General features: G+C 48.4%; 1 protein-coding gene across 1 annotated transcript; it reads left to right on the plus strand.

Moving 5' to 3' along the window:
• The first annotated feature begins 17,020 nt into the window (after positions 1–17,020).
• LOC138489174 (histone H2B type 1-L-like) lies at positions 17,021–25,305 on the plus strand. The gene is made up of 2 exons (XM_069616833.1): positions 17,021–17,158; positions 24,989–25,305. Exons 1-2 carry the CDS (start codon positions 17,027–17,029, stop codon positions 25,223–25,225), a joined length of 369 nt encoding a protein of 122 aa, XP_069472934.1. The 5' UTR covers positions 17,021–17,026; the 3' UTR covers positions 25,226–25,305.
• The last annotated feature ends 1,142 nt before the right edge of the window (positions 25,306–26,447 follow it).

The following is a 26,447-nucleotide window of genomic DNA, read 5'->3' on the forward strand; positions in this document are numbered from 1 at the left end:
GCCACATCGGCCTAGTCCTTTGACTTTAGGGCAGTGCAGTGAGGCGCAGTTCACTGGGCGCTCAGGCTGCTCGACGTCCTGCTTACGGGGTACGGGCGGTGGGACATTACTCACCCCCCTCCTTGGCAATGGTCCTCCAGTGGCACGTGAGGGCGCACAAGCACTCCTGAGGAGCTGCAACCCTTACTTGACCCTTGCAGCGGGTGTCAGAGCTGCCCATGTTCGTTGGTCAGCTCACAGCTATATGTTGAATTCAGGGGGGCCGGTAGGTACCTCCCCCAAGCCCACGTTGGCCTGGTCCTTCGACAGGATGACATGCTGGAAAGTTAGTGGCAAGAAGCCAGGGTGTAATCATTGCCAGGTAGTCACGGCCACTAGCTCCCTGGTCATCAGACGATACCGTAAGGAACACTATCGGCATGGTGTTGAGGCCACGTGTAGGGCAGGCAATGTGTTCTCCACCTCAGGGTGTTCTATTTCCAGGTGGCACTGCTCCGGGGTGATTACCTTCATCCTTGTTGTGCCACACCCTTTGACTGTTGGTGCGGTGTACGGGTGTTAACCCGGCTGGCAGTGCGGGACTGGACTGGCGTCCCAGGTGAGTGGTGGAAGTCGAACTCTCGAATCACCTGACCGCGCGTAGCACCTCTTCCCCGGGGCCAGAGGGTCATCGCTTTGGCACGACCTGCGCAGGCAGCATCCCCTGCTTGATAGTGGGTGTGCGGTGAACAGAGTGTCGGACGCCCCGGTGCTCATGGCTGTGAATCCTGAGGAGCATGATGATGAAAATGCCACAGCATCAGGCACGGGGTGGCCACAGTTAGTGTTGGGTCCATGCCATACTCTGTTAGCACAGGGCTGCCTTTTATGCAGAGACCTCCTTCTTTTCCCTACCTGGCACAGAGACCTGGCGCCCCTCCGTCCCTGTTGTTGCCATTGGGGTCCGGGTGTGACGGCAGCCCTCTGCTTCTGCGAGCACCTGACATGCCTGTGCTCGATGATACTGGCACATCATATACATGTGCTGACATGGAGTCCTATCCCATTCACTGCAGGGCCAGGGAACCCTGTTGGGGCCACCCCCTGTATTCAATTTTCTCTGGGGTACTTCAACTGATCACTGCCACCTGCCCCAGGCTTTTCAGAGGGCCATCTGTTTCACCCCGCCTCAGCTCCGGCAGAGCATGTATTTTTGTTTTCCATGATGGCATCATGCCGGGAGGTGAATTCTTACAGTCCCGTTGGCCTTGCCTTCGTACTGCTGGTTCAGTGCACTGGTTCTCGTCCGACTGGCCATGCAGGACTGGCCTGGTGTCCCAGGTGCAGGGTGTTCAGTCCTTTGTGTGCAGCCTCTCATGCATGGCGCAGTTATTGATGTGTATAGTGCTTAGAGCGCAGAATGCCCGGATGCTCATGACGTGGAACTCAGTGGAGCTTAAGGGTGGTCGTCATACGGTGGAGGCCGCCCGGTCCATTGTTGGTGCTGCTGTAGAGCCTTGCTCTCTTGATGCATGGCTGTCGGCTAGTGGGCAGAGCACTTGTCATTAAGCTCTTCCTGACTGGAGACCTGGAGCCCTTTGGGATTGGTGGCCCAGGACCGTGTGGCATGCCTTGCCAACGGCCTGCAGCCATTTGCCCCGTTCGTGCAAGAGTTATGATTAAGGCGGCAACGTGCATTTTTGTATTGCGGGGTGAGGGCTGGTCCATGATTCACTGGAGCAGCTGCATCCTTCATCTTGGGCTCGCTCATGAAGCAAGTGGCCATCTTCCTTTCTCCTTTTTGAGACGCATTTAATTCCCATTGGAGCTCCGATCAGAGGGCCAGCCCTCCTCCTTCAGCGGGCTTATGCCTGTGGGGTGGGGCGCGCAGGTCACTCGCCTCCATTTCTCTTTCAGCCTCGGGATCCTGCAGGGAGCCTGTCCTTCTCTAGAGCTCCAACTGCGTGGGGGCATGCAGGGTGAGCCCGCAGGGGGGGGCACTCACCGTCCCTTAGTTTGTATCACGGACAGCTTAGCTCTCCACCCCAGGAGTTGGGGGAAAGTTGTTCTTTCTGCCTCGGCCGCACCATTTTTTTTTTCTCCTCCCCAGGAAGGAGGTTGTCATCCTCTTCGGCCGCAGAGGCTAGCTCCCTCTCATAGTCCTGTCGTGCAAATGATGAGCACTTCATCATGTTCCTCTTGCTCCGACACGGAGCACGATGAGTGCACCACCTTCTGGGCCTGGACATCCGGCCCTGAGACGATGCAGCCGTGTGGCGCTTCTGCCTACTGGGCGGGTGGGGCACCCACCTTCTCCAGCTCGCTCCTGGGCAAGCAGAATCTTCTCTCCCCGGGTGGGCGAATTCTTCGTGGAGTCGCGGCAGCGCCGCCAGCACTGACGTACCTCGGGAGGGGGTCTGTGTGTGGGGTGCAGCAGGGCCTCAGTCTGCTCCTCCGGAAGGGCCGGGCTGCAGGCAAACCCCGATGTCTCCCACCTCACCCTCACGGCAGAGGCCGAGGCAGTCTGGCATCTTTTTTTTTTCTCGGTGGGTGCCGTAGGGCTGGGCTTGCCACAGCGGATCGGATGTCTCCCTCCCTACGGCTGCTCCAACAGCAGCTCTCCGGCGGACAGGAGAGCAGTACTGCACCTGCTCTGGACGGGAGACCTCACCTCTCCAGTGGCCACGGCCGCTTCATATCCACTTTATTAGGGGCAGGCACCCACTTCTTATATTGCGGCGGATTGCCGCGGGCGCCTCTTCTTCTCCCTCCATTTCGGCAGACCGCCGCAGGCGCACCTCACTGTAGGGTGGCCCGGGCGCTGCGCAGGCAGTGAGGCGCAGGCCAATCCAGGCCTGCGGTGGGGTTGGCACTCGTTCCTTCTCTTTCCTTCCTTTTCTCTGTCAACACACATGAGAGATGGGCATGGGCTCATCGTCATATTCTCTCCGTTTTCTCCGAAATGGAGTTCTCTCCGTTTTCTCCGAAATGGAGAGTCCGACTTCCTCGTCGCCATTGTTGGGGGCCGCCTGCATTGGACATCCGCAGGCGCCCCCTTGGTGCTGTTTCCGTCAGCACTCCCCAGGCCCAGCTCCTGTGGGGGTTGGGGCCTGCTCTGGACATCCAGCAGGCCCCCTTGGCGCTATAGGACATCAGCGCCACCAGGGTGGGGGCACAGCCTGCCAGGCTCCTGACCATGCGGACCTCTGCCACCATCCTGGCACGAGGGTTCCATGGCACCAGGGCCTGCAGGCCTAGGCTGCCACGTGTAGGCCTGTGGTTTACATCATTAATGAGACACAGACTCAGTCGTTCCTCTTTGGGAGTCTGCAGCCGTTCTAATGCACGTGCCTGCAGGGCTCCCTTTCATTAGCTTGGGCCATGACACAATCATGGCCCCTCTTAAAAGGGCAATGCAAGGGGAAGGGACACATCCCTTTAGAGGGGCAATACACACAGGAGGGTTCACCACCTCACAGGCGCCATATCTTTTACTGAGGGAGCAGGCAGTGGCGTCGCTAGTGGGCAGCTGGGGGGCCATGCCCCCATCTGAAATCCTGCCTCCCCCTTATCCCCCCTCACCTAAGACGAGCAGTGTTGTATAATAGTTGTAAGGATGACAGGAGGCGTCTTAGTTATAGTGATATCCTTTATTCAGCATACGACATCAGTTGTCACATATAGATGCATAAGTGGGAAATCCAACTGGGCAACGTGCCTCTTAACTAATGTGATGCAGCTGGGAGGCTGTCTTGTCTCTTCTTAGGCTGAGGGCCTAATTCTCGGAGGAGCTGGGAGGACACGTCCTCACGCATCCTCTGCTGCTCCTGTAATGCGCGCCGAGCGCACGGGGGCGGCCCTAGTGGCCGCGGCCGAGATCTCGCGAGAGTTGCGGCTCTCGCGATATCTCTACACACCTTCCCCTGATAATGCAAAAGCAGTTCATTGCAATACATAGTCATTGTATCTCACCGGTCTTCTGTGTTCTCTTCTTGGCCGGTCTCGCTGTGGGCATCCTGATGTTCCAGTTCTCGTTCTGCTGTGGGTGCATCCGGTTCCATCTCTGTTTCTTCCCTTTCTCTGTCTTCATTCTCTGGCTCACGTTCCTCTTCTCGCTCGTAGTCCATTCCTCCTTCCGCTTCTGATCTCTCCGGGGTCCTTGCTCTCTCTTGTCTCTTCTGGAATAGGGCTACTCTTTCCAGGTTCCAAGTGCGCCCGTCTTCGGTGCGGACGTGGTTGGTTCCTCTGTGGATCACTTTTATGGGTCTGCTGAACCGAGAGCCCGTGATTTGATCCTTTGTCGGTAGTCGTATTTTGATCCAATCTCCCTCTCTAACGTCTGACGCTTGTTTAGTCCTTCTTCTTCTGTCACTCCATGTTTTCATGCGTGCTTTGCTGTTTTCAATTCTCCACACCACCTCTGACATGTCTACTTCTTCATCTTCCCTTACTTTGGTCAACCATGGTGGTATAAGCGTTGAAGCTGCTCTCCTCCCTCTCAACATTCGAAACAGGGATATTTGAGTGATCCCGTTGGGAGTAAGCCTGTGGGCCGTTATGGCCTCTTTGGTTGTTTTGAGCGGGTCCATTCCGGAAGCGGTTGCTAGCTGGATAGCACCTTTTATAAACCTGTTGGCTCTCTCTACCAGCCCATTTGCTTGGGAATGATACAAAGCTGCTTTCTTCTGGTGTATGTGGTGCTTTCTCAGGAATTGTTCCATGTCCCTTGAAATTAGTTGTACTCCATTGTCCGTTACTACTTCGTTGGGGAGTCCTTCCCTTTGAAAAATTTCGGTGAGGACTTCGATTACTGTCGCGGTGGTGATGTTTGGAACAAACTCAGCCTCAACCCACTTTGATAAGTAGTCCACTAGCACTATGCCATAGCGATGTTCGGGCGCCATCGCCTCCAAGGGTTCTATAAAGTCTATACCTACTTTTGACCACACCGCTTCTGGTACTTCTGTGGGAATCAGAGGCGCCTGTCTGACCTTTAAGCGCTTGTCACTGTTGAGGCATTCATGACATCTCTCTATCATGGTGCGAATCTCTTGATCCATGGACGGCCACCAGTAGGCTTCTCTCACTCTGCGACGGGTCATAGTGTTCCCTAGGTGGCCCGCATGGGCTCTGCAGAGAATGGTCTTCCTCATACCTACGGGTGGGATTATCTGGTCCGTTTTCAATATAATTCAATCGGTTTCTGATATCTCATCTGCCACCTTCCAATAGGGCCTCATGCCTTCTGGCATCGCTTTTTCATTCGGCCACCCTTCCCTGATCCACTCTCGCATTCTCACCATGGTTGGGTCCTTTCCGTCTTCTTCCAACCAGTGCTTCTCACTGAGTTCCAAGTAGTCTGGTGCTTTGAGATCTGTGATGGATGCCACGATGCATCCCTCTTGTAGAAACGTGGTGGCCTTGTCTTTACCCTCTGGCAATCTTGACATGCAGTCTGCCTGCGAATTCTTCCATCCTGAGATGTGCTGTACCTCAAACGTGTACTCCTGCAGTTTGGCTGCTATGCGTGCCAATCTGGGTGTAGACACTTTAGTGCCTCCTGGGCTGAGCATGTGGATGAGGGGTTTATGGTCGGTTACCAACCTAAATTTTGTGCCCCACACATATGTTCTGAAATGTTCTACCGCCCATGCACACGCTAACATTTCCTTTTCTATGGTGGAGTAGTTCTGTTCGGCCGAGGATAAAGCTTTCGAGGCAAAGGCTACCACATGTTCCGTGTCACCTTTCATCTGCGTTAGGACAGCTCCTAATCCGTACGCACTGGCGTCTGTGGTGATGACTGTACCCCATTCGGGGTTAAATGGTTGAAGACACGGCGCTTCCATTATGTGGCGTTTTATGCTTTCTACCGCTTTCTTTTGGGGTTCTGTATGTGGTGCTTTCTCAGGAATTGTTCCATGTCCCTTGAAATTAGTTGTACTCCATTGTCCGTTACTACTTCGTTGGGGAGTCCTTCCCTTTGAAAAATTTCGGTGAGGACTTCGATTACTGTCGCGGTGGTGATGTTTGGAACAAACTCAGCCTCAACCCACTTTGATAAGTAGTCCACTAGCACTATGCCATAGCGATGTTCGGGCACCATCGCCTCCAAGGGTCCTATAAAGTCTATACCTACTTTTGACCACACCGCTTCTGGTACTTCTGTGGGAATCAGAGGCGCCTGTCTGACCTTTAAGCGCTTGTCACTGTTGAGGCATTCATGACATCTCTCTATCATGGTGCGAATCTCTTGATCCATGGACGGCCACCAGTAGGCTTCTCTCACTCTGCGACGGGTCATAGTGTTCCCTAGGTGGCCCGCATGGGCTCTGCAGAGAATGGTCTTCCTCATACCTACGGGTGGGATTATCTGGTCCGTTTTCAATATAATTCCATCGGTTTCTGATATCTCATCTGCCACCTTCCAATCGGGCCTCATGCCTTCTGGCATCGCTTTTTCATTCGGCCACCCTTCCCTGATCCACTCTCGTATTCTCACCATGGTTGGGTCCTTTCCGTCTTCTTCCAACCAGTGCTTCTCACTGAGTTCCAAGTAGTCTGGTGCTTTGAGATCTGTGATGGATGCCACGATGCATTCCTCTTGTAGAAACGTGGTGGCCTTGTCTTTACCCTCTGGCAATCTTGACATGCAGTCTGCCTGCGAATTCTTCCATCCTGAGATGTGCTGTACCTCAAACGTGTACTCCTGCAGTTTGGCTGCTATGCGTGCCAATCTGGGTGTAGACACTTTAGTGCCTCCTGGGCTGAGCATGTGGATGAGGGGTTTATGGTCGGTTACCAACCTAGATTTTGTGCCCCACACATATGTTCTGAAATGTTCTACCGCCCATGCACACGCTAACATTTCCTTTTCTATGGTGGAGTAGTTCTGTTCGGCTGAGGATAAAGCTTTCGAGGCAACGGCTACCACATGTTCCGTGTCACCTTTCTTCTGCGTTAGGACAGCTCCTAATCCGTACGCAGTGGCGTCTGTGGTGATGACTGTACCCCATTCGGGGTTAAATGGTTGAAGACACGGCGCTTCCATTATGTGGCGTTTTATGCTTTCTACCGCTTTCTTTTGGGGTTCTTGCCACGAGTACTCCGACCCTTTTTTGAGGAGTTCGCAGAGGGGTGCTGAGGTTTCCGAGAACTTGGGGATGAATTTTGCATAGTACTCCGCCAGTCCAAGGAATGACCTTACTTCATCTTTGCTGGTGGGTTCTGGTGCTTTAATTATGCCTTGCATTAAATTTTGTTTGGGACTTATCCCTTGCTCGGATATTTTGTACCCTAAGTACTCAACTTCTTTCACTTTGAATACGCATTTCTCGTAGCGTAACCTCACCCCAGCTTCTTGCAGCTTAGTTAGGACTGTTCTCAATGTGGCATCGTGTGTCTGTTCATCCCTTGCATAGACAAGGATGTCATCCTGAAAATAGGCCACGTTTTTGACTTTCCGTAGTAGGACATCCATCATTCGTTGAAAAGCCGATGCAGCAGAAGATAAGCCGAATGGCATCTTGGTGAACTGATAGGTGCCAAACGGAGTGATGAATGCTGTGAGGGGTTTGGATTCCTTGTGCAATTGTATTTGATCGTACGCGTTTCTCATATCCAGTTTTGAGAATATTTTGGCTTCTTTCATCATAAGAATCAGTTCATTTATGCTCGGTAGCGGGTAACTGTCCGTAATGACCTCCAATTTTAAACTGCAAAGGTCAATGCAAACCCTTAGCTCTTGTGAGTTGGGTTTCTTTATGTGCACGACTGGGCTCAGCCACTCCGAAGCTTCAATTTCTTCAATGACGCCATCCATCCTCATTTTGTCCAATTGACTCCTGAGTGTGTCTCTCGCGGTTGCTGGTACTGGTCTCACGCGATGTTTGACTGGGACAGCATTCCTTTTAAGCATTATTTTGTGGACGAAGCCTTTGATATGTCCCGGCTCCTCCGAGAAGAGTTTAGGATAATCACATTTGACTATTGGCACACTCCTCCCGCAGACAGAGAGTACCTGATCTTCTGTATTGGGATCCAGTTTGATTTTCAATTTATCTTGGTCGTCCCATCCTAATACTGCTGGGCCTTCTTGGCTGAAATATACTCTGGTGGTGGTTTCTCTTCCTTTAAACTCCACATTCCCATTGATGTAACCCAGTAGATCAACTGACGCCCTTCCAAAAACCGTGGGTTTGTGCCGTGTGGTGAGCACTCGAACCTTTTCCGTCCCCAACATTTCTTTGTATGTGCGTAGGGGTATTATGGTGAGGTCAGAACCTGAGTCCGCCATGACTTTTGTTTCCACCCCGTCGATTTTGACTATGCAATGGGGTTTTTCTCTCCTGGCCCGTGTACTGTTCACCATGATGACTGTGGGTCTCCCTTCATCTTCCGAGGACGAATCTCTCTCCGTGTTGCGATCCATGTTGACGTTTGTGACTTTCTTGTTTCTCCACCGACACACAATCGAGAAATGGCCAATACGTTTGCAGATAGAGCACTCTTCATCTCTGGCTGGGCACTCCCTGTCAAACGCCAAATGTTTTGTGCTTGTACACCTGTGGCATTTCAGTGGTTCTTTCTTGCTCCATTTTTCTTCTTTCGTGTTCGATACCTGTCTCTCTTTCTTCGGGCGAAACGCCACTGCTTGTATCTCAGTGGAACTATGGCTTCCCGTGAGTTCTTTTCTTCTCCCAGCTGTTTCTTCGACTGCTCTGGCAATCTCAATCGCTTTCTCTAGCAGCAGTTCCTTCTCCATAATGAATTTATCTTGCACTTTCCTGCTGTTGGTGTGAACTACCAGCATATCGCAGATGAGGCTCTCGCCATTGTTACCAAAGCTGCACAGCGCTGCCAATTCCCGCAGCTTGGTAACATAGTCGTCAACGGGTTCCGAGGCTTCTTGTTTGCGGCTGTAGAAACGTATTCTGTGCAGAACTGTGTTCTCTTTACTGGCAAACCGTTTTACAATTCTTCTTACAGCTTCCTTGAAGACGTCATCATTGTCACCAACCACCGGGCTCGGGGTGAGACTTTCAAACACCCTCTGTCCTTCTACTCCTAGGGCGTTAAGTAACATTGCCCTGCGCCGTGCCGCTGAGAATCCTGCACCGCCCACAGCCTCCACGTACGTCGAAAATAAGGGTTGCCATTGCGGCCACGGGATGGCAGGTTTACCTGGAGTTTGTAGGAAGGGCGGTGGTGGTGTCGCGCCTTGCATGGTTCACGTGGGTTGTAGCGGTGATCCTCGTCACCAATTTATGTTGTATAATAGTTGTAAGGATGACAGGAGTCGTCTTAGTTATAGTGATATCCTTTATTCAGCATACGACATCAGTTGTCACATATAGATGCATATGTGGGAAATCCAACTGGGCAACGTGCCTCTTAACTAATGTGATGCAGCTGGGAGGCTGTCTTGTCTCTTCTTAGGCTGAGGGCCTAATTCTCGGAGGAGCTGGGAGGACACGTCTTCACGCGTCCTCTGCTGCTCCTGTAATGCGCGCCGAGCGCGCGGGGGCGGCCCTAGTGGCCGCTGCCGAGATCTCGCGAGAGTTGCGGCTCTCGCGATATCTCTACAAACAGTCACCGTGTTCTCTGTTCGTGGTGTTATTTGTGACACTTGAGACCTGCGCTGGCTTCTGCACAGCCACCTCCATAGTGTGCAGAGCAGTTTGCAGCCCCCCCCACCCCCATCAGAATGTAGCTCACGAAACTGCCAATGATGGGCCATTAGTCACTCAATAGTTTTGTGCCTGCATTCTGATGGGGGGGGGTGTAGTGGGGTGCGGGTAGTTGGTGTGCACAAAAGCCTCTCTGCTGGTGTGCTTGTACTAACGTCACACCTTACCTTTCATAGGTGGCCCCCCACTTTTGTCTGTGGCCCCTCTACTTTGCCTTTGGCCCCCTCTGTGCCCTCCTAAATTTGATTCCTGGCGACACCACTCGGGCGGGGGGATATAAAACAATTAAAAAAGCAGGGTTTGATGCTATTGGGGGACTGGGGTCTAAGGACTGTGCTGAGGAAGAGCACTGCTAGGTGTAAAGAAGATTACCGAGAATCAATCCCTGCATGTGTTCTTTTTGCTGTTTTCGCCTCTAAATGATCTCATAGTGATTGAGGGGGTGGACGTCGAAGCAGTAAATACCTTGATTCAATGTGGGGTGCGGGAGTCCCTTATTAGATTTGGGGGTTGAAGAATGGTTGAGAGGCAGGACACCAGGCGCGTTACAGCTGAAGCTCGGGTTAATACCTAATCCCCCACACTAGCGTGAGATGGGGGTTTAGATTCTATAAAAGACAAGGAGGCGAGTATTATGCATTACAATCTTTACTGAGATCCACAGCAGCAAAGAAAGAAAACTTTGTAAACGAAATTTTCAACAAACAAAATTATAACAATGCAATGGGAACATCCCAGTTCAACATGGAGGGCAGGTCATGCCCTGTAGGTAGCCAATAGGGAGCGAGTCCATCCCATATAGGTCCATTCCTTTAACAACTCCCCCTCTTTCTGAAGCTGATCCTCTGCATACGATCACCGAACTGCTTCTCCACGTACAACGAAGACCAAACTCCTCTGGAGATTCTGGGCAGAACCGCAATCAAGTTGGAACGGAGACTCATTCCTTTTCCTGCGCCGAAGCCATCAATCGAAAGCTGAAACAACAACCAACACCAGTAAGGGTGGGTGGGTGGGATAATACTCGCCTCCTTGTCTTTTATAGAATCTAAACCCCCATCTCACGCTAGTGTGGGGGATTAGGTATTCTATGGCAAGACAGGAGGCTCATATTATGCAAGTTCAAAGCCCTTGCATTACATTCACCGCCACATGAGCAATACGTTTATGGTAAAATGTCTTAAAAGTTGATTCCCTTGACCAGTCAGCTGCTTTCAAAATCTGTTCCAAGCTACCCCCCAGAAAGGCTGCTTTAGAGGCCATAGCGCCACGGACTGAGTGGGGACCAAAGGAGGAAGTGTCCACCCCTGCCTCTCGCATGACCCATTTGATCCATCTGGCTATGGTAGAAGGGGAGACCGGCTTATGGGGTTTTCGGAAGGAAATCAGCAGCTGAGAGGTATTGGGAGGTCTAAAACCTTCAGTTTTTAGCTCAAAACATTTCAGACAATTAACCACACATAATTTACAATCTTCAGGAAAAGCAGGATAGGAAATCGAGGAAGTCATGCATTTAGTTCTTCGTGAGACAAAGAAAGTAACCCCCTGAGGGGTGAACATCTTATTATCCACATCCAAAGCTCTGATATCAGAGACTCTTTTAATAGAGACTAGACAAAGCAACATAGCAAGTTTGGCAAATAACTGCCGCAGGGACAAATCTTCATTTGGAGCCCAGGACTTAAAGAGCTGCAGAACCAGATTAACATCCCAAAGAACCGAATATTTCGGTTGCGGTGGAACCTTAATACGGATAGATTTGAGGGCTCTTCGCACCAGGAAATGTCTACCCATCGGTTCCCCTTTCACCAAAAGGTGTCCTGCCGAAATAGCTGAACGAAACCCATTAACGGTCCTGTAGGCTTTTCCTTCCTTATACAACTCGACTAAAAAATTTACTACCTCTACAGGAGGGGCTGAAACGGGATTGAGGTGCCTAGCCACACACCAGCTAACCCACTTGTTCCATGCTGAGGAATACCCCACCTTAGTAGAGGGTGCCCAGGAGTCCTTGATGACCGCCATAGAGTCCTGCGAAAGTCCTCTGAAGCACCAGGAAGAGCTGAAATCTTCCAAGCCATAAGGGCAAGGTGTCCCCGCAGGACCAACTCGTGAGGGTGACCCTCCGGATCCACCAGCAATAGGGGATCGAAAGGGAGGAGACGGGGAATATCTACCGCTAACTCGAGCAGAGCCGGAAACCAAACCTGAGAGGGCCAAAAGGGGGTTACTAGAACCAGAGACGCCTCTTGTGTGTGTGCTTGGACCAGAACCCGCGCTATCATGGCAAAGGGAGGAAAGGCATACCCCAGTTGACCCGACCAATCCTGGAGGAAAGCGTCGGTGCCCAGAGCCAACGGATCTGGTCTCCAGCTGTAAAACGCGGGAACTTGACAATTCAGTCTCGAGGCAAACAAGTCTATGGTCAGGGGACCCCAAAGGGACACTAAGCGGGAGAAAAGAGACCTGCTCAACATCCAATCGCTCCTGTCTTGCAGGTGCCTGGAGTTCCAGTCTGCCACTTCGTTGTTCACTCCCGGGAGGTATTCCGCCTTCAATGTAATATCCCTGTCGAGGCAAAAATGCCAAAACTCTCTTGCCAAATCCGCCAAGACTTTGGACCTGGTACCCCCCAGATGATTGATGTACCTCACCGCAGAGATGTTGTCCATGCGGAGGAGAACACAACAATTCCCCCGATCCTTGAGGAGACTCCGAACCGCAAAGGACCCCGCTAACAACTCTAGGCAGTTGATATGTAGGTGTTTCTCTGACTCCGACCATTTCCCACCTGTGGAAACCTGACCTAATCTGGCTCCCCAGCCTGATCTGCTCGCATCTGACTCCAGAACGACATCCGGAGATGGGCCAAAAATTGCCTTGCCATTCCAGGCCTCCATGTGCCTGAGCCACCACAGGAGTTCCAACCTGGCTTCCGGCGTCAATACCACCATTTGAGAGTAAGAGAGACATTTGCTCAAATGCCTGGTTTTTAAGCGTTGTAGAGCCCTGTAGTGTAAGGGAGCAGGGAAGATAGCCTGAATGGACGCTGACAGCATTCCCACCACTCTGGCTAACTGCCTGAGGGAGAACCTCCCTCGCTTGAGGAGCAGCCGAATTTCCTTCTTTATTTTGGACAATCTGGTGTCTGGGAGAAGAAGGATGCAAAGCTTTGAATCTATATTGAAGCCCAGAAATTGGATGCATTGCGTAGGCTTCAATATGGATTTTTTTACATTTATCACAAAACCTAAATTCTGCAAGAGGGTCACCGTGAAGTGCAGTTGAGAACACAGAGTTTGATAATCCTGGGCTAGGAGCAACATGTCGTCCAGATAAATTATGATCCGAATCCCCCTGGATCTGAGAAGGGCCATCACCGGCTTCATTAGCTTGGTGAAGCACCATGGGGCTGAGGACAGGCCAAACGGAAGGGATGCAAACTGCCATACCCGCCCCCCCCACTGAAACTGGAGAAACTCCTGATGCGGGGGAAACACTGGAACAACCAGGTAAGCGTCTTTGAGGTCCAACTTGACCATCCAATCTGCAGGGAGAAGAGTGTCCCTGAGCAAATGAATTCCCTCCATTTTGAAGTGGTGATACACCACAAAAGAGTTGAGGGCTTTCAGGTTGATAACTGGGCGAAACCCCTGGTCTGGTTTCGGAACCAGAAAAATGGAACTTAGAAACTGAGAGGCCTTGTAAGAAGCCGGGACCACCGCCCCCTTGGAGATGAGATCCCTCACTTCCAAATCTATGAGGGATTGTTTGACATCGTCGAACACTAGAGGAGGGGGAAAGGACAACTGACAAGGAGGGGCATAGAATTCTATTCGATAACCCTGAACCGTTTGTAACACCCAAAGATCTGAAGTGAGGGCTTCCCACTGCTGGAGGAACCTGGACAGTCTGCCCCCAAGACTTTTGAGGGAAAAAACATTTAGCACCTGAGAAAGTACCTGTATGCCCTCTTGCTCTTCCGGCTCCTCTGCCGGCACGTCCTCTGCCATACGAGTATTGTTGAGGGTAGAAGTGGGTATGCGCTCCCCGAGCAGAGGAGGAATGGGGTGCGCCACGGGGCGCGAACTGGCGGGGACGGGAGGAGCCCTGGGCAAAACGGCCGGAGGAGCGGGCCCTACCTCGTCCAGCCTTGCTAAAAACCTTTGGGGCAAAAACCTTTTTAATATTAACCTGCGCTTTGTCCAACGCAGTAAAGGTGTGAACATAAGCAGACAAATCTTTCAGGAAAGAGTCACCAAATAAATTACCCTGAGCCGAAGGGCCCCCTTCTCTCTCGGCCATGTCTGCTAACTTGGGATCCAACCTCATCAACAGAGACTTTCTCCTCTCCTTACATATGGAGGCATTGGCGTTGCCGAGCAGGCACACCGTGCGTTGGATCCAACCCCTTAATGCTTCAACATCAACTGGGGTATTAGAGGTCGCCGCCTCTTCTGCCAATTCAAAAATTTGCGTGACTGGACCCAGGATGTCCAACAATCTGTCTTGGCAACTACGCCACGCTTTATCGACCCCCTTCTTGGGGTCCTTCCCTTTCTGGGACAGAAAAGCCGCCATAGACTGGTCAATTTCTGGTGCCAAAGCCACCTTGTCTGGAAGCATAGGTCTGGGGCACTCTGACCGTAACCTATTACGATCCTCTTTGGGCATAGGGCGCCTTATCCAGAACTCGAGGAAAGAGGAAACCTCTTCCGAGGGCTGCCACTCGGCCGACCTGGGGTGTTGAATCAGGGCAGGGTCAAAGAAAGGCACACCGCTACTATCAAGCAGGGGTGATTCCTGAGGGCGCGCAGAAGTCACCTTCTTTTTCCGCCTCTTAGGAGGCGAATCCGAATCAACAGAGCTCTCCGAGGATGACACCGCAATAGGGTACTCCTCTGCAAAACGTGCATGCGCAGGGCCGGGTGTGGAAGTGAAAGGTTGATGAGACTCTTCCCGCCCTCTCTTCGCAGCTCTGTTAGGGGAAGATATGGGAGAAATGGCCAAGGGGGGACTGAATTGTCCCTGGATATGTTTAGTTTTGGACGTACACTTTTTAGGGGCCAAGGGTACAACAGAAGGGGAAACCTCTTGAGAGGGATGGAAATCCGCAATGCGGGATATTAGTCTGTCGAAGGCTGACGCCAAGGTGTTATTTAAACCCGATAAAGCTGTGTCCAAAGAGGACTGGATAGCCTGGGCCACCGAAGGCTGGGCATGACAGGATTGATCCCCCATAATCTCTCCAGCCCTGTCACTTTTCTTGGCAGTACGTACTTGAGTGCTGGCATCAGCAGAGGAGGGGAGCACCCCCTTATCCATGACAGCACTAGGCAGTATTCCACTCGGAATATATATATATGAATATATAATATATCTGAACGACAGCCGGGCAGGCTGACAACCAATGAAGCCGAGCAGGCTTAACCCACAATACCTTCCGGTATAATATCAGGGGAGAGGGCCCCTTATGCCTCACACAGGCAGGAACTGCTAACTAGCAGTAAAGCACGCGAGCAGCGTGAGGGAAAAAAATAATAAAGGCAACACATTTACATACATAAAATTCCAAATTAAAATTCAATATTTATCACCAGAAAACCTTAGGACGACAGCAGGCCCGAACTGCCGACCGTCGGCACACCACAGCGTGTGTGAAAACCCAGGATGAACGCGCGCGCAGCCTGTCAGTAATACACGCTGACTGACTTAGGCCGCCGCGTTTGAAAACAACACAGCTGGCGGCGCGGCCCTGAACAGAGGCGCGCCTGCCTTGGAACGCGGAGAGCGTTCGAAACAATGTGTCCCAAAGGACCGACACAGCGTCTGGGAGGGAACGCTCGACCTTCCGGCCTACGCGCCCTAGCCGCGGAGCGGGCTCCAAAACAAAACGCCACGCTCGTGTGTCAAGAAAAATATAACCTGAAGGAAAGTCAAAAGAAAGCACACGCTTCAAACCAAAATGCCGTACTAAGGCAAACCTAGTGAATAAAGCGTAACTAAGCAATAACTAAGCAATACAAGCAATTCCTACAGAAAATGCCACAATGTAGCTAAGGAAAACTGTAGGTGTGACTTAGCTGTGGGTCAGCAGCAAAGAAAGAGGGGGAGTTGTTAAAGGAATGGACCTATATGGGATGGACTCGCTCCCTATTGGCTACCTACAGGGCATGACCTGCCCTCCATGTTGAACTGGGATGTTCCCATTGCATTGTTATAATTTTGTTTGTTGAAAATTTCGTTTACAAAGTTTTCTTTCTTTGCTGCTGTGGATCTCAGTAAAGATTGTAATGCATAATATGAGCCTCCTGTCTTGCCATAGAATTAGAGAGCGGGGCGTTAGTGACGTGCCCCGCCCTGCCTCAGCCTGGCTTTATCGGCCTATATAAGGCGCCCTCTGGCGTCTTTTCCTTGTAAGCTGATTTTGTCCCGAGGGTAGTGCGGCGCTTTAATCTGTCTGGTAAGGTAGTGGTTCGGTCTTTAACACCCCTGTGTGTGGGCCCGTGGGGGCCGGGGGTGTAGGATTCTTGCGAAGCTATAATATTCGGCGGCTGCCCTTGAATGCCATGGAAGCGAAGCCTCTGTTGCTCCACATACACGCATTGTATGTGACTCTGGCGCCATCCCGGGGGGCCAGGCCTTCAAGTCCGGATAATAGTTCTGGCTTCTCAAACCTGTGGGGTTTTATTTATTTCAAGAGCTCCTAAAAGCGCACTTGGTTGGTTGAGCAGCAACTGCTGTTCCCGTTTTATTTCTGAATGGTTTCAATGAGTAAATGTGCGATATGTGACGCCACTGAAGTGTATGATCGAGGAAGGAATGGTGAGGTAAGGAGGGGGGGGGTTGTGGAAAGCCCTGCGGGGTGCAACCCCATTTCGCTTTGTTGGGCACCAATTCATACGTTCCACCTGCCATTTAAAGGGGATACTGCTAGTCCTTTTTTTATTATCTTTGCATTCTGGGATTTGTAGTCATTTGTAAATGAAAGCTACAAGTCATAGAACACAAATCCCTGTCTTCAGTATGCGGCGTCTGCACTTCATGGGAGGGGAGAGCAAGGTGGGATGCCTTATGACCCTCGATGGGTACCACCCAACTTTTGATCTGGGCACATGTATGTGTTTTTTAAATCGGTCTTCTGACCAAGTGTCCAGGTGTAACTATGACCTTAAAAACAAATACATTCTACAGTTATTTCACACTTGCCACTGCCACTGTGAGGGGTTAAAGTGTCCCCTGGCACTCCAGTACGATCTGCTCCAAACCAGAATCTTTTCTTTTGATTTATTTTTACGTAAGACTACTTTTTAGTAGTAGCTTTCTTGTAACTTGGTGTCCAACCTGTTTGCAGAACTATGAAGCCCACCCTGGCCAAGAGCAAGGAGACCCCCAGGAACGTGTCCAAGCTGCTTCTCCTGCGGAAAAGCAAAGGGCAGACGAAGAGCAAGGAGAGTTACTCCAGGTTCATCTACAAGGTCCTCAAGCAGGTGAGCGGCTTGGGCCCAGGTCCAGTGGGCCATAATCTCCTCATCCAGGTTCATCTACAAGGTCCTCAGGCAGGTGAGCTGCTGGGGGCCCAGGTCCAGTGGGCCATACTCACCTTCTCCAAGCAGACTAGACATGGCATTTCCACTTTATCCTTCTAATTCTAACTATTATTCATTTAATTCTGGTAGGTGCCAGTAGAGGGTGCCTACAACCAACCTGCCAATGTTTTTGAATGGGCCCCTGCCCCGTTCGCTACAAGGTCAGACCTTAAGGGAAGTAATGCAGTGTTGCTGGGTGAAAGGTGAGCTGGAGCCATAGTGCTTCTGCTGTATTTGGGCGGCTGCACTATGTGCAGTTGAACCCGGAGAGGCCACAGCTTTCATTATTTGTCACAAATGTCTCCCATGATCCTTCAGTTCAGTGACTAGGTGCTAGTACTCGGCTTGAATTGGCAAGAATCTGTTGCAGCTCTGCATCACGTGATCCTTGACTCTGTGCTTGGCCGGTCTAAACTGCCCCTTACTGGTCCCTGGCAGTAAGATGGGACACCAACCTTGACTTGCAACTCAAATGTGCAGCAGCTAAGCATGGTGTGGGTGGAAGGCTACTATAAGGCAGCGGTCTTTGGTTGCACAATGGACTAGTATTGGTGTGGGGGGGTCACATTGCTAGGAGTAGACTGGCATTCCTCCTTAAATTGTCGAGTTGGTTTATGTACTATTGACGGTATACAATTGGCGACATTTCTTAATTCTAAATGTTGGTTAATGCATTCTTTTATTGGGGCTACGGGCTCCTACTCTATTTGTATAGCGCTGCAGCCCACGGGCATCAGAGCACATTGCATAAGGACAGGAGAATTCAAGATGACGGGACAGTGGTGGTAACCACACATAGTAGGTTGGATTGTGAGTGATGCGGAGGTGTACTAGTGCATAACGAGGTCTTATTTGAACAGGAAGGTCTTGTTTTTTTCTGAGAACCATAGATGGTTTGTTTCCAGTCTCTAAGTCACGGGCAGTTCATTCCATTTTAGGACACCTCTGCTCGTGAAGGCCCTGCCAAGTCCCTTTGCATTTTTTGCTGGCATTACTTGGAGGTCTTTGTTAGATCTCAGATTACGATTTGGCTCGTGCCATTTGAATTGGGGGCTTTACCATATAAGCAACGATGGACCAGTGTGAGAGATTTGAAGACGATTCGCTCCTCAACGGCCAGCCAATGCAGATCTCTTCTGTCATTTGTAATATGCTCCCTTCTTGGTTTATCCATGATGGCTCTTATGGCGTTATTCTGGATCACTTGGCATTGATTCAAGCATTTATTTGCGCCCAGTAGTAGGGAGTTACCGTCATCCAATTGAGAATTGTTGCTCTGGCTATGGTGGTACTGTTTTTCTGGTTTAGCAAAGATGTATGGGCCTCTGCTCCCAGTGATGCCTGTAGGTAAATCCCTAGCATCTTAACTTTCTGATATTGCAATTTGTGTCCCTTTAATGTTGAATGAGTAGGCTGAGCTCAGCTTTTTCCTAGCATATGGGGATCCAAAGATCATTAGCTAAATTTTGATACCATTAAGGCACATCAAATTTGCCTTCAATGATGCTGTATATGGATGTAAGTTTTTCACTATCCAGCCCATAGTCTCAACTGAGTTCAAAGACCAGTTGGGTGTCGTCGGCGAAGTTGGTAAAGAATATGCCGAGCTGGGTCAGCATTGTGCATAAATATTGCATGTATAAATTGAACAGCAGAGGGGAGAACCTAGCTCGCTGTGGAACTCCACAGTACACTGGTTTGGTTGGCAAGGCATGGTTGCCCCGATGATCCTGGATTGTCTATCCTGCAAAAAGACACCTAATCAGTGGCCTCTTGTGAGCAGTTTCCTGATAGTTCCAAGGCCTCTCGGAGCCTCTGATGATCAAGCAGATCGAAGGCTGCCGAGGGGTCTAATGAGATTGGTAGACCCGTTTTGCCTCTGTCAAGGATACATTTCTGTCTGCAGATCTAATAGCGCAGATTCAGTGCTGTGGGCTGTCCTGAAGCCCGATTTTTGTTGATGGAGGTTTTTGGTGTCCACATAATCTTGGAGCTGTTTGGTGGCAATCTTATCTAATATTTTTAGTTTTAAGTTTGTAATTGGCCTTAGATTGTCAGGGTCTTGTTGGGTCAAGTTCTGGTTTCTTTAGTGGTGTTAGTTACTGTTTTAATTTATGGCGGGGACAATTTGGTCCCTGAAGGGACCATTCTGAGAAATGGAGCAAAGATATCAGCATTTTCTAGTATTAGTTTTGGCGACAACACGTTTTCTGTACATAAGGTGCATCTAATAAGAGTTTTCTTCATCTCATCCAATGTTGGTGTAAATTGAAATTTAGGATTTTGTGGTCCATACTTGACCTCACATGGTTTATCCGGGGTAGGTAGGTTAAAATTCTTACAGGTTTCTCTAGCCTTGGTGATTCTGTTGTGAAAGGCTATTTTGACTTTTCATAATGTTTTTCTGACGGTTGAAATGGCGGAGAGAGAGCTTTGGGTTTAAGAATCTATTTAGGGGAGTTGGAAGCCGTGTTACAAAGAGTTTGGTCTTATAACTGGTATCTGCATTTTTCCAGTTCATTTTATTTGCTTTTGATCATTCCCTTTCTAACTTCAGTTTCTCCTTTTTTTTAGTTCGGTGGCATCAGCATGAAACAATTTTTTATGGTTTATATTTGGCCTAACTTGTTTTTTTTTTTTCATAGGGGCATGGAGATCTAATAATTCTCTTTGTGTATATTGATATAATATCCTCATATAGATCATCTTTAGTTTTCAGCATGAGTTGGTTGATGGCTTCCGATAAAATGTGTTTTTTGGGGGGAAATATTTTCTGTTTTAAATTAGTTTAGCTTCGCTTTTATAGTGGCCTGTCCAGATACATGGGTATGTTCCAGTACTTTTGTCTGATTTGTTTTTAATTATCCAGTCTAGCTGGTTTCCAGTGACAGCCAGGGGATCTGTATTTATTACTGTAAGTTTTGCAGATCTTGCTCTAGATCAATAGTTTCAGGGTCATCAGTATGCCCCCCCCATCTGTTAATATCTCTGAGGAGTATGGTCCCTGTATTGGGTGTTTTAAGGTTATTCAAAATATCGGTCAATTTGTCATTGAATTCAGAGATTAGTGATTGGGGGTGGGGGGGCTGTAAATTACTATTAAATTGGTGCAATTGTTAGAAGTGGGTGTCAGCTTAAGGTGTAGAATCTCACATCAGCGCACTGTATAGGGGAAGGGGAATAGCTTGAGATTTTGTTTGGGGAAAGGTGGAGGCATGGCTCTAATTGCCCATCTGTTTTGATGGTGTAGTTAGCTGGCACTGCAATGTCTGTAGTGGGGCCCATTGGCTCCTGTAACCATGTCTCAGTGAGATATAAGATGTCAAGGTTATCATCTATAATGTAGTCATGAATTTCTTGAGCCCATTTGGTTAGAGATCTTGTATTAGTGCGATTTTGATTTGGGAAGGTTGTGTCATAAACCATTCCAAGAGTAAACTTGTGCTGTTTGTGGACTACACAACTTCAGGGGTCAAACGTTAATGAGCAGGAGCTAAAACTAGTTCCTGGCGATCACCTGGTAGGCAGGAGTGATTTCCCCCCCCCCCCCCTTAGAGCAGCAGGACCCAGTATATGGCATGCCGCAATTGAAACTTGAATTCTGTGTCCAGTACATGCATTTCACAACGCTTTAAATGTCTTCTAGATGTCTAACGGTGCCCGATAGAGAAACTTGATGCAACATGGGTATATTTGTTTGGCACCAGTTTGCCTTGGGAGCACAAACTAGCTGTTGGTGTCAAGTCCACAGCCCGTGCTAGGTTAGAAGCTGGAGCTGCATATGCCCGCAGCAATGTCGAGACCAGTCTTCATACGTTTATGACCTGGGATTTAAATGTGTAATCTGTCTGTGCTTTACTGTTCATTTGGTCTTCTAATGGGCCTAAGTTTACATCGCTATACTTTTCATTTCCAACAATACTAATGCACATTTTGCACCTTCTTTTGGGGGTATATCTTGGAAACCAAATGCGGGCTATTATGTTCAGCAAAGCGTTCTAAAACCTCTGCTTTGTAATCAAAATGGTGCCGTAACTGCATGCTTCGTCTTTATACTTTCAAACCGCTGTTACTATGGCTTTGCATTTTTAGCCATTTGTAATTTTTACCAATGCAAGTCGTCACTTGTTAGTTCATCTTCTAGACCCTGCATTGAACATAAGTGAGCTTGGTTATTCCATTAAACTCTAAGCTTTTCATAACCTTGCCCTATTAGCCATTTCCAACTCTCAGTACCTGATTCTTTTCAAATTAAATATCATAATAGAGAAAATAAAAAAGATGGGTGTAGCCATTTTGGCTAGATCTCTCTTGAAATTACACACTTCTGGTCACTGGGATGTGACCTCACCGGTATTAGCCTGCACATATTGGCCATCTCCTAATGAAGCCTATTGGTGGTTTCTTTGCTATATACCCCCCTGGTCAACCACCTCCTTTCTGGACACTAGATGCTTAATTAGGGTCTGAGGCACTCCATCGCTCTAAATTAAATATCCTGGCTGACTTAAATATATGGTGTAATGTCTGGGAAGAAATGTACTGCAGATATTCTTGAGATCCTGCAGACCCATGACTTGGGATCTTTTGTCTAATTTGCTGACTCGTACCGGTGACACTGCTTGGATCCTGTCTTTTTCAGGAGGCTACTATGACCCTGAGATCACCCCAGTGAGCTGGTCCGATCACGCACTGGTCGAAAGAAAGACTTGGATCTTATTTTGTAAAGAACTTTTGAGGGACATCGCTCAGGTCCAATTCACCACTAAGTGTACAGAACTTTATACCAATAATGTCACATCTTCAAATTATCTGTGATCATATCACCCCTTTCAAGAAGTGTTAAAAAATCAATGTTATATCGGCATTGAGAAAATATATGGATAAAAAAATATATGGTAGAGATCTTCCTCTGCAAAAAAAATCAATCCTGCCGACAACAGACCTAAAGCACTTTTTTTCAGCAATGATCAATCCCCAATGTACGAATGCTGGCCTGCTCGTCCACCCAAATGGCCAATGAGTTCAATTTTATTACAAAATCAAAAATATCACACGTGCCTACTGCGCCTAAATTCAGCCCAATCCGATACAGTCCGATATGGAACTCACAATTGCATTTAAATCAGTAAGCGCCTAATTACTAATTTACTGTCGTTGAAGCCCACCATAGCCCTGTTCCTGCGTGCCTAGCTAAGCGACATGCATGTGCACTTGGTGAGGTTGTCCAGACTCTTATACATGCCTCTTGCTCAGTCTTGTGTTCACCAGACTTAAAAATCTTATTCACACCATTGCTAAAGTAAACGCTGGACCATAAACTCCTTTCCAATTTCTGGCTTTTTATGGTGGGCTAAGATCCTACTCAATAGCAAACATTTTTGGAGGAACACCATCTTCTGGAACCATACAACTCCAGTTTCAGACCGGGCCACGGTTCTGAGACTGCTCTTCTAGCAGTGTGGACGATCTGCTGATGGGGCCATCGGCATGCTGGACCTCAGCGGCCTTCAATCGGGTCAATTCTGAGTTTCTTCGGTTCTTTCTTCTGACTCTTTACCTGTGGCCTATGGGGTGCCTCAGGGATCCTCTTGGTCCCCATTGTACATTCACATCGCCTACTTTTGAACATCTTAGGAGTTTGGTTTGTATCATTCAAATGCTGACGACACCCACATTATGAACCATTGGAGGCTATGCAGAGAAAATTCAAACCTGGATGCTGGATAACCAGCTCAATTGGAGGTTCTTGTTTTTGGCTCGCAACAAAAGGTAGCGAACATTCTAAACACTCCATATCTACCTCTGTTCTCAGAGCAACTCGAACGCTGGATGCATTGGCAATTTTCATGTCATCAGACGGTAATCACCTGCAACTGACTAGTTATTTATTGGCAAAGACAGCAGAAACTCTGCATCAGATTGATCTTTACGCTGCCCAGGAAGTCTCTCATTGTCGGACAAGCCTTCATTGGCTCCCGTTTCAGCAGTGAATTTTATTCAAAGTACTATGCCTGGCCGTGTATCCATGGCTTGGCGCCGGCATGTTTCATGTCTAAAATAGAACTTCATCATCCTACTCTAACACTTCGATCAGCAGGGAAAAATCTTTTGATGGTCCGGGGTGACTGGTGGTTTTCATGTTCGACCTGAGACATCTGGCAGATCGAGTCCATATTCAGTAAGAAACAAAACGTAATTGTCTTTTTCAGTCAACATAAGCCTGAGTGACAGCCTAATGATGCAAATGACTGGTTTTCATTAAACATCTGTGCCTAGATAGCGTTTTGCTTGGACCTTTTGGGTATGCACGTTAGGAAGGTCAAAGTAAACCATGGAAGTCATTTGGCATCCTCGAACTGGATGATGCATACACCAGGTAACCACAAAGGAGTGGTAATTGTAACTCATCAGAATGTACGATGGGGTGGGATATGGGCCACAGTCAATAAGAGGGGGTAGGATAGGGTAATACCACTAACCAAATAGAAAAAAAACTCCTCTCTGCATACACCTCTCAAACCCTGAACTAAACTAGAGCTCAAACTGCACGCACTTCGCTACAACAAACCAAACCGCCTCGCGCAACAGCACTTGACTGCTACCAATCTCTGCTCAGCAAACGGTACTGCCAAGAGCACATCACAGCTCCCTTGCCCTTTTCTCCCACTCGGTCCTACTGACTAACCCATCTGCCAAAGCACCAAGAAACTCAGTGCACAGCATAAAAACCTTTCTTGGCCTAGGACAAGTTTGGGTAGATTAGCTTTAGTCTAATTACTGTATTTGGAAATTAGGTATACTTTCATTTTTAACCCCCTTTCCCTTTCTGATGCAATACATTATGCTTTGCTTGCCACTTGATTCACACTTTCATGGATCTTAAGAGCCCCACAAGCATTTGGCCATACTTTGTCCTGGAGAAGGCCTTCCAACATAAACTGAACTGTGTTGTATCGATAATTGGTTCCACCAGTATGTTTTTCTTTGTCTTTTGTAATATTCATGAAAATAAGATTTAATCACTAATTTTGTTGACAAATTTATATTATGTATTTGTCATATAAATACAATACAGCATGAGTTTAAAAAAACTGTACTTTTAAAAATGTATCCTGCATTGTATACATTCCTTACATGATTATAGTCCCTATCCTATGTTGCAAAAAAGAGTGTATCTAGGGAGACCAATTATTGATATTTATCATATTGTCCCAGCACTCTAACATATGGGGAGTCCGTCATTTGTGACTATTAAACTTTTGGTAGGAGGCACTGCTGGTACCCTACTGAGACTGGTGTCATGGAGCCAAATGATTTTACTTTAGATTTTCTGTAACTAGGGGTTAATACTACCTAGTGTACTAGGTCTAGAGTCTTGTCAATCTGTTGGGGGGGGGGGGGGGGGGAGTTTCTGGAGGCCTGTTTGGCATCAGTCATCAAATGACATGATTTCCCTTCCTGCCCCTGCAATTTTAGTAGGCAAAGATGTGCCCAATCGTTATGAACATAGTAGCCTGCACCATTTTCTTACTCGGAGCAGTCACTTGAGTCTAATGGGGCAGGGTAGGGTCCAGTGCATGTTGGTTGTAGATGCAATACAATTCTGTATTGCCTTAAGTACTACACACCTCGTTTCAATAATATCTTAGCATATGTTTCTTAATATGCAGTAAATGCGTTCCTCCCTCCCCCAGTAGTGTTCTGACAATGTATTGTCTCCCCATACAGGTCCATCCTTATCTCTGCCTGTCTCTCGGCGCTATGAGGATCGTGAACTCCATCAATGGGGACCTCTTTGAGAGGATCGCCTCAGAGGCGGCCAGACTGTCCCTGTACAACAAGAGGAGCACCATCACCAGCCGGGAGATCCAGACCGCAGTGAAGCTGGTGCTACCAGGGGAACTCTCAAAGCACGCCTTATCAGAGGGCACCAAAGCAGTGGCAAAGTACACATCTTCCCAGTGATTATCCTACCCCTGCTGAAATTGATTAAATGTATTATAGCATATTTTTAAATTTTATAAAATAAAGAATTTTAACACTTGACTTTTTTTTTTTTTTATTGGATTGTGCAGAGGCTTCTCTTGGTTGTCGTGCAGTATATATGGCACATCTGATCAGTGGCAGAATTGGGATCTATCAAGAAAGAAGGGAGGCTTGTGATGTGGTATGATTGGACTGGTTTGGGTCGTCAATGGATGATTTTCTGGTATGTATAACTTGTGTGAAGCAGGCATTGCCTACAGAAAGAGGGTGGGGTATGCCACTTTGCCTTTAAACTCTGCCTGGCACTGTTCACCACCACACCCTCTAGTTACTAAAGTTTCAGGACATTTTCTCCCACATCAACTTTCTCTAGATAAACTCTTGCACACTGATTACCAATGGCGGCTTTCATCACAGCAGTGCTGCTTGGAGACGCTGCAACAGATGCTCTCTACACCTGCCAACCTACTCTCGGGGTACCTGCACTGGTATTGAGATATCGCTTCTTGATCTTATCCAAGCATGTACCCACCAACACCTAGGGCATACCAGCAAATCGGGATCTGGTATTTCTGGCCTGAAACCCTTTGCTTCTCCCTTTTCGTCCAGAAACCAGTGGCAAAAGGCTGCCAACATGGCCGAAGTTGTGCCATTGGACCACTTCATATTGCAGACTAGGGAACTAACAAAGCTAGTTATGCCGTGAGCTTGGTATGCACTACTTGTGCATTTTGTTGGGGCTGTTTGTACATTAGACCTGAGGCAGCAGCCAACAATCACTTGCTGGTAAACTTCATTACTCTTAATTTTTGGTTGTTTTGATGAATGTCATGTCTAGACAAAGGGGTGGTGATGGGAGCCAAGTACGCTCCACTTTGGCTAATCTATTTATAGTGCAATTTGAAGAAATGCATGTACTCAACGTTTACTTCAAGAATGTTCTATCATGGAAACGATATATATATATATATATATATATATATATATATATATAATTACATTTTGATTATATAGCAAGGCACTGAGGAGATATTTGGGGAGTCTAACTTACATCGATAACTATATAACATTAACCGGTCATTGCAGCTCAACCAATATAGATTTTCTAGACTTACAAATTGTCATCAGTAATGGCGGGATTGAAACCAATACACATAGAAAACCCACTGAGGTTAATTATATATTGCACACAGTTGCCATC

This window comes from Ambystoma mexicanum, chromosome 9 (genome assembly GCF_040938575.1).
Source record: "Ambystoma mexicanum isolate Mex_15411 chromosome 9, UKY_AmexF1_1, whole genome shotgun sequence".
Lineage (NCBI taxonomy): Eukaryota > Metazoa > Chordata > Amphibia > Caudata > Ambystomatidae > Ambystoma > Ambystoma mexicanum.